Here is a 12,422-nt window from a genome sequence, read left to right on the forward strand (position 1 = left end):
TGGCCCGTTGGCTCTTCGCAGTTGGACTGCCCTGCTGTATAGCATCTCGGTGACATTATATTGGGTTTAGTATTTAATTGGCTTGAAACATTGAAGATGTTTTACGTCCACATTCAAAATATATTAGTGCATAATATTTATGTACTTAGAAGTAGATCATTAGTCTGAAGGGATCCTGAAAAAAAAAAACGTTTAAAACTAAAGTAATGAAAACTTTGTTATTAAACATCGAATGTGGCGGGAGGAGAGTGCTATTCAATTTCCTGGGCCCCCTCCAAAAGATTTTTCTGTATCCGTCCCTGACCAAGACTATGAAAAATTGGTTATAATTTTGGGAAAATATCGAACTAGTTGGTTGTGAAATACAGTGTAACATTTGGGGGAATTGCGAACAATCGAATTCCCGCAATCTACGGAGCTTGTAAATGAGAATCTTGTACCTCGTACCCAAAATTTTCCATATAACAAAACAAAACCAGAATGCGGTTCGACTAATTTTAAAATCCTTCGCATAGCAGTTATCAAGTGTACTGATGAAATGTTACAGATAATTGTCTTGATACATCTATAAAAATTAAACTTTCTTGGTATTTTAAAGAATTTAATTCGACTTCGCAAACTTCTAGACAAGTTTTAATTAGTGTAAATTAAGGCATTATACATGATCGGTGATTCAAATAAAAATTGAAGATCTGGATGAACATGTTAAGCTACAAATGTGTGAATCTGGGAAATTCGGAAAAAATTTCAACATACTCCTTTTCCTTATCCCCTTTTTCTTCAAGCAGTTTTTTTGGTTCTACATTGTAGCTGTGATACACGGAGACTGTAGTTGTAGATTTGGAATTTTTATCTTTTGATTTCGTTCCGGTGTTTCCGATCCTTTCTATTTTCACTTGGGCGGATTTTCTGCATTTTTGAAAAAAATCATTGCTTGAAGAGCTCTGAAAAAAAAAGGTTTCTTGTATAAATTTACTTGACCCTAAGTAAGTTGACCTCCTAACTTTTTAAGTAAAATTTTGGGGTTTTTTTTTTTTTTCGTATGCTAATAGAATTATATTGCTAGCAAGGCTCCTGTGTTGGAGGGAAAATAACAGACTTCAATTCCTAGGGTTTTGAAAAAGCCTCCGATTCAAAATTTCTAACCCAAAATAGGTCCGGCACCGACCCCGCAGAGCTGTAGACTCACTCTGAGGGAAAATAAGCAACTGTTTTAGAGCCTCAGTGACTTCTTTTTACTCAAAACCAATCATCAATAAAAAAAAAAAGAATTTTTTTTAATGTAAAATCTGCTTAACTTAAGCCTTGGATGAAGGCAACCGCAGATGAGTTGTAACCATGACGACGAAAATAACTCTCTAAATAAATATTAAAGTCAACGAGCTATCATTATTCTCGTTGTTGTGGTGAAAAAAAAAAAAAAAGAAAAAAAAAAAACATTACAAACGGTCAAGTAAGGAAAATATACAATTCGTCATTGCTCAAGAAAAAAAAAAAAGCTTGAAGGGGAAAAAGCTTATCCTTATTTTAATTTTATTTGAACTATTTTAATTTTTCTTAGCTTGATTCAATCATGCACTATATTCTCCTCCTTTCGCATTTGTTTTCATAAGCCACTTCTACCGAGTCCTTAAAACTGCATTTATCTTAGCATTTTTCGAACGGAATCGAGTACCACCATAACACGCACGAAGAAACAAATCCCCCTGAACAAATATGAATATTTTGAAGAAAAAAAAAAACATTTTTAAGGGGGGGGGGAAATCCGAGTCTTATATTAATTTTATTTGAGCCGTTTATTTTATTCTTAGTTTAATTTAATTATAAATGATTGTGACGAATACACTATAATTTCCTCCTTTCGCATGGTTTTCTTCAGTCGCTTCTACCGAGTACTTAAAACTGCATTCATCTTCGTATTTTCCGAACTTAATCGAATACCATCATAACACGCACGAGGAAACAAATTCCCTTGCACAACGAGACGGAAAGGAAGAACGTAATGTTCAACATCACTCCTAGATGGCGCTAGTGTAGCCGGTTATTGTTGGACGCTACCATCACCTTGGCAACCAATACCGAAGCTAGTAACTCAAAAAATATTCTCTCCATTCAGTGGCTGAATATCAGTTGGTGCCGCGTATCCGAACATCATCGTTCTCCTTGCGAAAGCTCTCCGTATTCGGCGTGTTGTGTATTTGTCATTTCCCCCGAGTTCGGCATTTAATAAATTAGCCGCTGAAATAAAATTTGACTAATGAGTGTATGGATGTATGCAATCGTGTGTTAAGACTTACTTCAAATTGTGCAGAACTTGTGAAAAACTATCGACATTTTTTGACAATCTCAAGGAACCTGTCAAACTTCACAACTTGTTTCCTTCCAGAGATTGGACATCAATGATTAGGACAATGTGTACAATTTGTGCGTACTGTTATTTGGTGCGAGCTTCGTCGCTCACTTAGTGTGAAAAGGAGTGATTCAAATTTAATTTTGGATTTTCTTGCCCAGTTCGAATAGTGCAACTTATTTTAGTAATTTATTGGATTTTATTATAAAAATTTTCAACATGCCGGAGGACATGGAAATTCAAGATGATCCTGATAAGCCAAAAAACACGACGTTTAAAAAGGCTTTGATGAAAAGATACTGTGAGTATTTAACTTTTTCTTTCGATTTTAGTGAAACATCTTTAAATCTAATACAATGAATACTTTTCAGATCGAGTAGGAATTATTTAAATTATTTAGATAGTGTAATATTGAAAAAGTTTGTTTTGTGTCAGATAGTTCGCGTGGAGGCGGACGCAACCAGGGAGGTTACGTTCCAATCCCAGTACATTAAAATGTAGGATAGTAAGACCAATAAATGAGAGAACAGTTCAGTTTATTATTATTATTATTATTATTTTTAATTTATTTTTGTTATACATTTGAATGATGTCTTTGAAATTTTTTCGTAGATGAATTGGCACCAGTAACTTCCTTCTATAACATTCTATAAAGTAATTAGAAACTTCTGTTTTTGCTCAGTGGTTAAACATGTTCATTTAATGCGTTGCTATAAATCTGAAGCAGATTCATAAAAAATTTGCTTCCCCCCCCCCCCCAAGTACATATATCAATAAAAATATTTTTAATTCCATGTACCAAATGCTAGTTTTTAACAATAGAAAATAAAACTGTTTTGTCACTTATTTGCTGGTCAGACTACCATACACATGTAAGAACTGCTATGAGTTACTCCCTCCCCCGCCCCCTAATTTCTGCTTACGCCCCGGCGTATAGAGAAGTCTATAGCATTTATTTAAACTTGAAATGTTCAAAATTTCATAAAAGCATTTAAAACTTGTAATTTCGTATTTTGATAAATTTCTGCTGTTTTATAGTAATGCATCGAATGTTGGTTTATTTTTTGGGATACAGAGATTATGATATTTTAATTTTTATTTACTTATTTATTTCATTTATTTATTTATTTATTTATTAACATTTGAAGGGCTCGGGACAAGAATGTGATATGCCACATGATGTGAATTTTTCAGTAGGCCAATTTCGAACAAATAAAAATTATTTGTAGAATTTTTCAAAGGTATTATTATACATTCTAAATTCTAGATTCTGTAATACTAAAACCAGATATGTTTTTCCCCAAATGACATAATCCATTGTCATATTTATTTCAATTTTAGTTGTGAGAAACAAAAATTTTGATCAAAAAGTCACTCCTTGCGACTTGTCACATTTCTGCCCCGAGCGCTTCATTTGTATTGTCTATGCACATCATCCAGTTTGCACAAAGAATAATATTTAGCCCATATTTACTTTTCTTTGTGCATATATCGACTGTAATGCATACGATGATCACCTAGTAAACCGTAAAAGAAAACACTGCTAATAGTTTCTTTTTAAAAATGGCGTATCCATTCTTTTACTGTAATGAAAAAAAAAAATTTAAAAATTAAATGTGAATTAAGTCGTCATTATTTTGTGATTGATGAAAAATTTCCGATAGTTTTCTCTCTCTCTTTCTTTGTAGTTCGCTCGCTCTTTCCAACACTTTTTCTTTTTTATGTGTTTGCTGTGTACGGTACGGGGAAAAAAATGACGTGTCTGTTTTTATTTATGTTTTTCTTCCAAAAATGTGGTTAATTGCCAAGTGGTTAGGTACTTGTTTTCGAGCGGTCTCCTAAAAAGAGAATTTATAGCTCTTAAGTGAACTTGACATGGTTTCAGAAATAGCTATAAGATCCATATCTAGAAAGCCCTACTTTTTACAACATTTTAAACATCATAAATAAGGTCTGGAGCAAACAAAAACGGCTTTCCTGAGTATGATAACATAACTAACTGATAACAAACCTTGGAGATTATGTCTACCCTCCAAACCGTCAATGACGGCAGCTTTATTTATTTACTTATTGTTTAACTGCAATGTCGCTTTACTTTCTCATCGCTGACAAAATACATAATCGAGTTATATTACGTTCACCGTCCACGTGTTTGTTGTGGACTTGGTCTGTAACCTAATTTTTGGGTTACTAAGTGCTATCTAGGTCAGGAAGTTGCTTAGAATATGGGTTATGCCGCGTTCGCTCGTGTCGATTTGGAATCGTGAGCTTTCTTTCAGTACTTTGTTCATGACGTCATTTTTCTAGTTTCTGATCAATTTATCGTTGAATGACTGAGAGAGTGTATATTGGTTTTCCCCGTGAAGCAAAGAATATTTCATTAGATCGCTCTTTGTTCACGTTGTGTAATTAAAAATTGCTTTTTAAGACGTTCCGAATTTTCAGTCGTCAGTAAGGAAGAAAACGGCGAAAGTTTTGCGCTCGCTATCTTAGCAACTGTCATACGCGTGTTTTTTTTTTTTTTTTTTTTTTTTTTTAATAGGAATAATGAAACGTAACATTTTATTTGTTTATATGCTAATTAATTAATTAATTTTTTTGTTTTCTGTCTTCCAAGTGATGATTAAAAGTTTTCGACTTCACGTGTCTTTTTTTTTTTTTACCCTTTGCTTTAAGTTATAGAAATAAGATACAACCGTAAATACTAATTATCCACTCGGCAAAATTCATCGTTTTCAAAATGACAGCTATTTCTGTGTATCAAATTACCACTTCACCAAATAAATAACATCTAATGTTTTGTAATTGTTTCAGTATCAATAAAACCGTAGTTATAAGTTCTGCAAAGAATGAAAAAAAAAAAGAGACGTAAGATTAGTATGCTTAAATCATTTATTTACGTGTGTTCGTGTGAATACATTTGCTTGTAAAAAAGCTGAAGATGTTCGGAAAAATGTTTTTATTTTTGATTGTTTTTCAAACGTGCAAGTAATTTTATTTTTGAGGATTGCTAGAGTATTTTGCTCAAATAAGGAATTTATTTATTTTTGTTTTTCCGCAACGGGGGAGAGAGTAAAGGGTCTAAGTCTTTTTGGGAAGTGTTCCTTAGAATTTGAGGGAGTTGAGCCATCTCATTTAGAGGAATAACAGTGATTTTCTCAGCTCATGCCATTTTGAAGTTGCTACGTTCAATCATACTTTCAATGAACCTAAAAGAAAAAAATCTTAGGGCAAAAAAACAAAAAAAACTGTAAAATTATTATGATTAAATTATTTATTTACGTATGTTCGTGTGAATACATTTGCTTGTAAAAAAGCCGAAAATGTTCGGAAAAATATATTTCTTTTTTTATTGCAACTGTTTGGAAATTTTCTTCAATTACTTTTAATGATTTTTTCGATGGAATTGAAATAAAAAAAAAACCTTTATTTTTGTCATCGAAAGATAGATAGCATAACCCTCGCTAAGATGTTCGTTTGGTGTAATTTCAGAACTATCTTTTCCATTCTTTTTTTTTTTTTTTTCTTTTTGAGGAGGAAAACGGACAAATTGGAAAGTTGTTTTTGTTTCTGAGATCGGAGGTTTGTTTTGCGACGCAACAGATCATTAATATGTGGTTTTAAGTTTCGAAGAACGACTTTGTAATTCGATTCTTCTGGAAGTGCATAGACCATTATTTCATTTCTCTCTCTCTCTTGGGATGTGTTATCACTAGAAAAAAAAAACGTAATGAACTAGTTCACCGATTCCCGCAGTCATTATTTTTGGATAATTAAATATCTCCCCCCCCCCATCCCCCGTCTTGAAAGATATTTCCCCCCCTTAAATTTACGGATTTTTTTTGTTTAGAACGTAGTAGTCATGTAAATGCTCATATCAAGGCTTAATGTTCAGCAAAAGAAAATTCCAAGAATTCTATATTCTTCAGAACTTATTTTTCATAGTAAGTTATCAGAAATGCCTTATTCCCAAAAATTCATCGAAGCCAAAAAGAATGTAGCTGCTGAACTACCATGTTAACTAAGCCCCGATGTATTAATTAATTGATTCTTTAATTATTTCACATCATAGATGTAGTAGTGGCTAGACACACGTGAAACCAGTTGCATGGGCAGCGGACACTTGTAGTAAACTGGCAAGCGTCCGGAAAGTGCATGCACGCAAACAACTTTTGCCAGCCTTGTTGTAACTTCGTACGCTACGCTTTTGGTGGCCAATGGCTGCAGCTAAGGAGTTGTGCATCTAGTTAAAATACATGACTAGTCTATGTGTCAAATTTTGTATTAAGAATGAAATTTGAAGTATTTTGTAGTCAGGAGTTTCGTCCTTCTTTACAGTAAATATTGCTTTTTTTTTAAATATCTGTGTGTGGAGTTTTTCTATTTCAATGCACGTGCTGTACATTCAACATAAAAAGCGAACTTTTTTCATTTTCTTCTTTTCGCCAAAGACTCGATACATAGTGTGGGGCAGAAAGTTTTTTCAGTTTATTCTCTTCATTTGAACTTCATTCTCTTATAAGTTATTCTCTAAGTTTATTCTCTTCATTCACTTCTTCAAATGAGAGTATTCATAACTAATTTTATAAGTAGTATTTCATCCCCTGCCTGGTTCATACATAATCAAATTATTTCTTAACTCTCTAAAACTATAAAAAAAACTATAGAATATATTAGAAAACTAAAGAAAAATAGAATTATACTATCTTCACCTAAGGTAAAACTTTCCATGAACCACGCGAGTCATTAGCGCCCTCTGTGTACATTTGTTTCATAACAAGAAACTTTTCTGTTATAGAATGGGAAGTCATTTTGAGAAAGGGGATTAGTTTACTCAAACGTAGTTTACGTGAAATATTTTTACTTCCTTTTACAGAAAAGGAAATATTGTATTCGCCAAAAAGTTTTCACTCAAAAATCGACCTTAATTTCCATTTTTCTCACCCCCGAATGAATGTTGAGTTTTTTTTTCGACCCGACCACACGTGGATATGCCTAGGAACCTACAGACACCCGAAATATCCATTTTGACGACCCCCGAATTAATTACAACGAATTTTCTCGTGGCATCCGTATGTACGTGTGTATGTATCTCGCATAACTCAAAACGGTATGTCCTAGAAAGTTGAAATTTGATACGTAGGCTCCTAGTGGGGCCTAGTTGTGCACCTTCCCTTTTGGTTGCATTCGGATGTTCCTAAGGGGGTCTTTAGCCCCTTTTTGGGGGGAATTCATTGTTAATTTCGATGTAAACTGAAGTGGTGTTATGATTTGTCGGACACTTGGCAATATATCACCAGTCTTTTGCTCGCCAAGTTTTGTTGCCAACTTGGCGACAAATTTGGCGAATTTTTTTTTTTTTTTTTAATTTGGCTTTAATTTGGCTAGTGTTGGTGATATTTAGAGAGTAAACAATTGAATCACATTAAAATTGTCAATAATGGGGAAATGACATTAAATCGGAGTAAAAGGAAGTCATGTGATGCACACATCAGCTCGTTGTGTTTTATAACACGGATGTAATGGAATCTGTTGTTATCTGGCGGCCTTGAATGTATATCACAAAATTCGAGTAGGGAATCTAAGAGGGGAAAAAAAGAATCAGCATGAATAATCCTGCTGATATTTTTTTTTTTTCACAGTTGAACTTTTTTTTTTTCATTTGTCTGTAAGATAAGCCTTGAACGATAGATATTGTAAGCGGAAACAAGTGTATTTTTTTCCTTCTCACAGAGTCTTTTCCTGATAGTACACGAGGAAATGAAACTAGTGTTTCTCTGTTTCCTGGTTTAGAAGACACTGATATTAGCTATCTCTCAATGAATGTTAGGTACAATTGCTAAAAGAAATTTAATAAATAGGTTTACTATGCAGTTTTTTTGCAAAATAAAGTGAAAGCCCTACTCTTTCTTTTCCAAAGCATATTTGGCCCTTTGCTTTCCTCTTCATTTTGAACCATATTGTAAAATTCTTAATAACAATGCCCCAGAGGTAAAAGACACCATGTGCATATGTTCATTTCGAAATGATAACTTACATCATTTTTGACTTTTAAAATTGCTATCAAAAAGCTTATAATAAACAAATTTTCATTTTAAAAACCCATAAAATGACGTCGGTGAACAATTAATCACACAAAAAATAAATTGAAATATCTGCTTGATTTATTTGAGGAAATGTAAAATACGCTGGGAATGAAGTGACTATAATCAACACTGATTTTCAGACGTCCCGTCCCTTCTTGCCTTTACTCTCATTCTTTGAGAGGGCTAAGATGTAACATTAACATGCTTTTCTTTTTGGCATTATTTCTGATTAAAATACTCATTTGTGCCATTTCTCCTCTTTCTTTCTAATAAAGATTTGGTTTTTTTTAATTAATTTTCTTTAAATGTAAGGAAGTGAAATATAAAGTTGTCATTTCTCCACTTAATGCAACTTCTGTTTTGTTTTTAACCGTATAATATCTCTAGTTCGTCTTAAAATTACGGAGCAACTGTATTTAGATGAATTTTCTACACTGGTGCTTTCATTCCAAAGTTCAAAAATAAATTTTTATTTAAAGTTACTAACGTGCAGCTGTAATAAATGTGATTATTTTAAGATTTTCTAATCTTATCCAACAGTTATTCAATGGACGGAAGAAGTTAAATATGTTATAAAATCGTAGGAATGCAGGCAAAATCCTCAAATTAACTCTCCTGAAACATTCAAGTGTGTATTTTTTTAATGTTCTCAATATGATTCAAAGTACTTTAGGTTAAAAAAAAAATAATACGCGAATGGGTTTTAAGTTTTTAATAACTTCTTCACAGCATGGTTAGTATGCAAAAAAATAAATTAATAAATAAATAAAATAAATAAATAAATAAATAAAGAACAAGCATAAGGGGTGGTGGGAATCTTAATTATTAAAGTAAGTTACATGTACAACATACAGTTAATGTTCGATTTTATGAACTTGTTGGGTCAAAGAAAACTGTTCATAAAATAGAATAGCATTGTTTCAATAAAAGACAGTTTGGGAGTGGTTACATATTCGTAAAATCGTGAGTGATCGTAAAATCGAGCGTCAACTTTATATTTTTGTAAACTCTGATATGAAATAAATTTGTACAAATTTTCCGACGCATTCTTTAATTTCGAAAATCCCACATAATGATTGATTTTGAAAAAAAAAAAAAAGATTGCTGGCCTCTTTTTTAAAACTATTTTAGAAACTAAACTTTTACCTCTGTCTAACTCAATGTTGCTCTTGTGCACTTCCAAATATCTGAATGGTTGTGGGTTTAGTTTTTCTTCGGAACACTTTTTCGGGGTTACTCTCAAAAAATAGCCTGGCACCTTTTTTTAACCTTCATCGTCGGCAAAAAAAAAGGCACTCTTCACCAATTCTTCATTTTTTCTGCCATAAAGAAAAAAAAATCCCATCGGCGTAACAGTGGCCCAAATTCCGTGCCCCACTAGAGCGAGGAGAGTGATCATCACGTGGCCTACTTTTCCCACACTTCAAATGAAGCTCTCTGTCGTTGTGGGGGTGGAGAAGATGGTAAGAACAGGGAAAATAAAGAGCTGTTTTTCTTCCTGATGTCTTTTCATTCTCTCTCTCTCTCTCGCTTCAAGATACAGATCCCATTGCTTTATTTATGATCTGGTCAAACTTCGGTAGTTTTTGAGGGAGATGTTGTTTAGTTAATCTGTTGAATACTTTCAACTTGAAAGATGCTCCCATTCTCAGTGTCAGTTCTTTTTTCTTTTAGCTGTGCTCTTGAAATTTGTTTCAGGCCTCAAAATGGCATTTAAAATTTTCGTTGATTTAATGGAACTTGGTTGGTAAATACCACCTGTAAAAACAAAAAAATTTTGGTTTGAGCGTTTTCTCTAACAATAAGAAAAGAGGCTTATGCGCAGTAAGGAAACCGAAAACGAATCATTTGCGCATTTCGTCGTTGGTCAAAATTTCCAAGTGGCAATGATAAATCACTATTGATAAATGTTTAGTTGACAGTAATGAGTTATTTTGGACAATGTATCTCCATTCCGTTTTCGCTTTCAAAATTATTTCGCCTATTGTGTTTAAAAATCCAATTAAATTTAATCCATTTAACATGTGTCTCTGTTAATAGTATAAGTTGTTCATATTTGGTTAAATTGATTGAAATTTAGTAGTTATTTAGCAAAGTTTATGCTTCAAATTACTGACTAACATCATACGGTGCCTAGCATCTTAAGGACATTAAAACCCATGCCCTGTTTTTCAAAAGTGCTGCATTTTAAAATGAATACCAAACAACTTCATTATTTCCATATTTCACATAATGGAAATTAGCACCTTTAAGAAGTTAAAATAAAAAAAAACTTTCACCCATTGAAATAAAATTGTTGCATCGCAATTTTTAAAGTTTGCATTTCTGCTACTGTTTTGCCTTAAAGTAGTAATATTCGTAGAAATTAAAAAAACTTTTCGATATGTTAAAGAATAGTGATACTTTTCAAAATGGAAGGTAAAATCATCAAATTGAAATAGCAAAGCAAAAATGTTAAATTTTGAATAAAAAACGAATGAAATAAGGTTAACATTTTAAATGACTGATTTTAGCTTTTAATAAATGGCCGAAATTTCGTTATTCGCTTTAATGATGTTTGAAAAATAATTTTCATTGGCAGATTTTCAACATTCCACATCAGACATAAAATTAATTTTTCATTCTCCTGAATGCAGTTACTTATATTCATAAAACTGAAAATAGAAAAATAAAGTAAAATAAATAAAAGAGTGAGTCTTTTTTGTATACAAAGAATATTTTAATGTTATTTTGAGCACAACTGTTAAACTGTTAAATCAAATCAACTATCAAAATTTAAGTTGAATTAACTTTTTAAAATTAGAAGTATTTTTGAGTAAACAAATATTAATCTAAAAATTATATTTGTAGCATATAAAACCAATGCAAAGAAGCTAGTTAAAACCTCTTGAATTTTTCCTAATTCATATGATGCAGATTAAGGCATCGTACATTCAAAATCACAGTAATTTTTATTTTACCTCGAAAACAAAATCTGTGGGGAAAAAAGACGCATTATAGAACCACTGAAAATTTTCTTTGAAAAGTAAAAAGACAACGAAACGGGAATATACAAAATAACCCTAAAAACAGGTTTGAAGAAAATTCATTTTGTGGAGAAAAAAAAAAAAAAACACCCTGACATACATTTAATGAACTGATATAATGAAATGATTTTTAATGAGCAGGAATAAAAAGCTGTTTTTCTAAGGAAAGTCTTCATGACAGTGATTATAGTAGACCCTCGTTTTACGCGGGTTTATTTTACGCGGTTTAAGATTTGACACCTTTATTTCATTTTACGCGGATGAGTTTCGGTTTTACGCGGATGCGGCAATGCAAACAGATAACACATTTTCCCCTCTTTCAAAATCCAAACTCCTAATAAATATTGCAGATTACGCGTAATCAACTGCATTTTGGCGTGCTAATAATGCAGCTTGGGCCACTGGTGACATTTTATGCGATTGGTTCCAGAGCTCTTTCCAAAAATAAAGTTATTAAACTCACACATTTCAAAACTCACTGGAAGAAGAGCTTTCAGGAGTGACAAAGGATGCCAACGCCGACGTCTGTGACGCACAACCAAAAACGCTCACACTGAAAATTTTGAGCCATTCCTAGACAATCGAAATGATTTTTCTGATTTGTTAGTGAAGGAAGAGCTTATCATGAAAATGACGCAAATGATCATGGATACGTTAATGCTTTGCAAAGAATTACAGAAAAAAAAAAAAAATCTTAATGACTGCCGAAAGACTATCATAGCCAGCTCCTCTTTATAAATAGAACACGAAATTAATTTATGGTTTCTTTATGCATGTTGTGCATCATCACTAGAATGGAGTATTTTGTTATCTACGGAACCAAACCCCTATTTTAACACTACTATTAGGTCTCAATTTACGCGGCATTTCCGTGGAACGTAACCCCCGCGTAAAATAAGGGTCTACTGTATTTGTAGTTTTTACAAAAATAAAATAAATAAATATTCTAGTGAAAGTAAA

The 12,422-nt window shown here is 32.6% G+C and overlaps 1 protein-coding gene across 1 annotated transcript in view; it reads left to right on the forward strand.

Annotated features, from left to right (window-relative positions):
• Positions 1 to 2,569: 2,569 nt before the first annotated feature.
• Positions 2,570 to 12,422, forward strand: part of LOC129218720 (ecdysone-induced protein 74EF-like) — a 113,291-nt gene continuing 103,438 nt past the window's right edge. Inside the window, exon 1 of the mRNA XM_054853043.1 lies at positions 2,570 to 2,651. Coding sequence (XP_054709018.1) covers positions 2,570 to 2,651 — 82 coding nt within the window. The remainder of the gene's footprint in view (positions 2,652 to 12,422) is intronic.

The sequence above is a fragment of the Uloborus diversus genome, chromosome 3 (assembly GCF_026930045.1).
Source record: "Uloborus diversus isolate 005 chromosome 3, Udiv.v.3.1, whole genome shotgun sequence".
NCBI classification, from domain to species: domain Eukaryota; kingdom Metazoa; phylum Arthropoda; class Arachnida; order Araneae; family Uloboridae; genus Uloborus; species Uloborus diversus.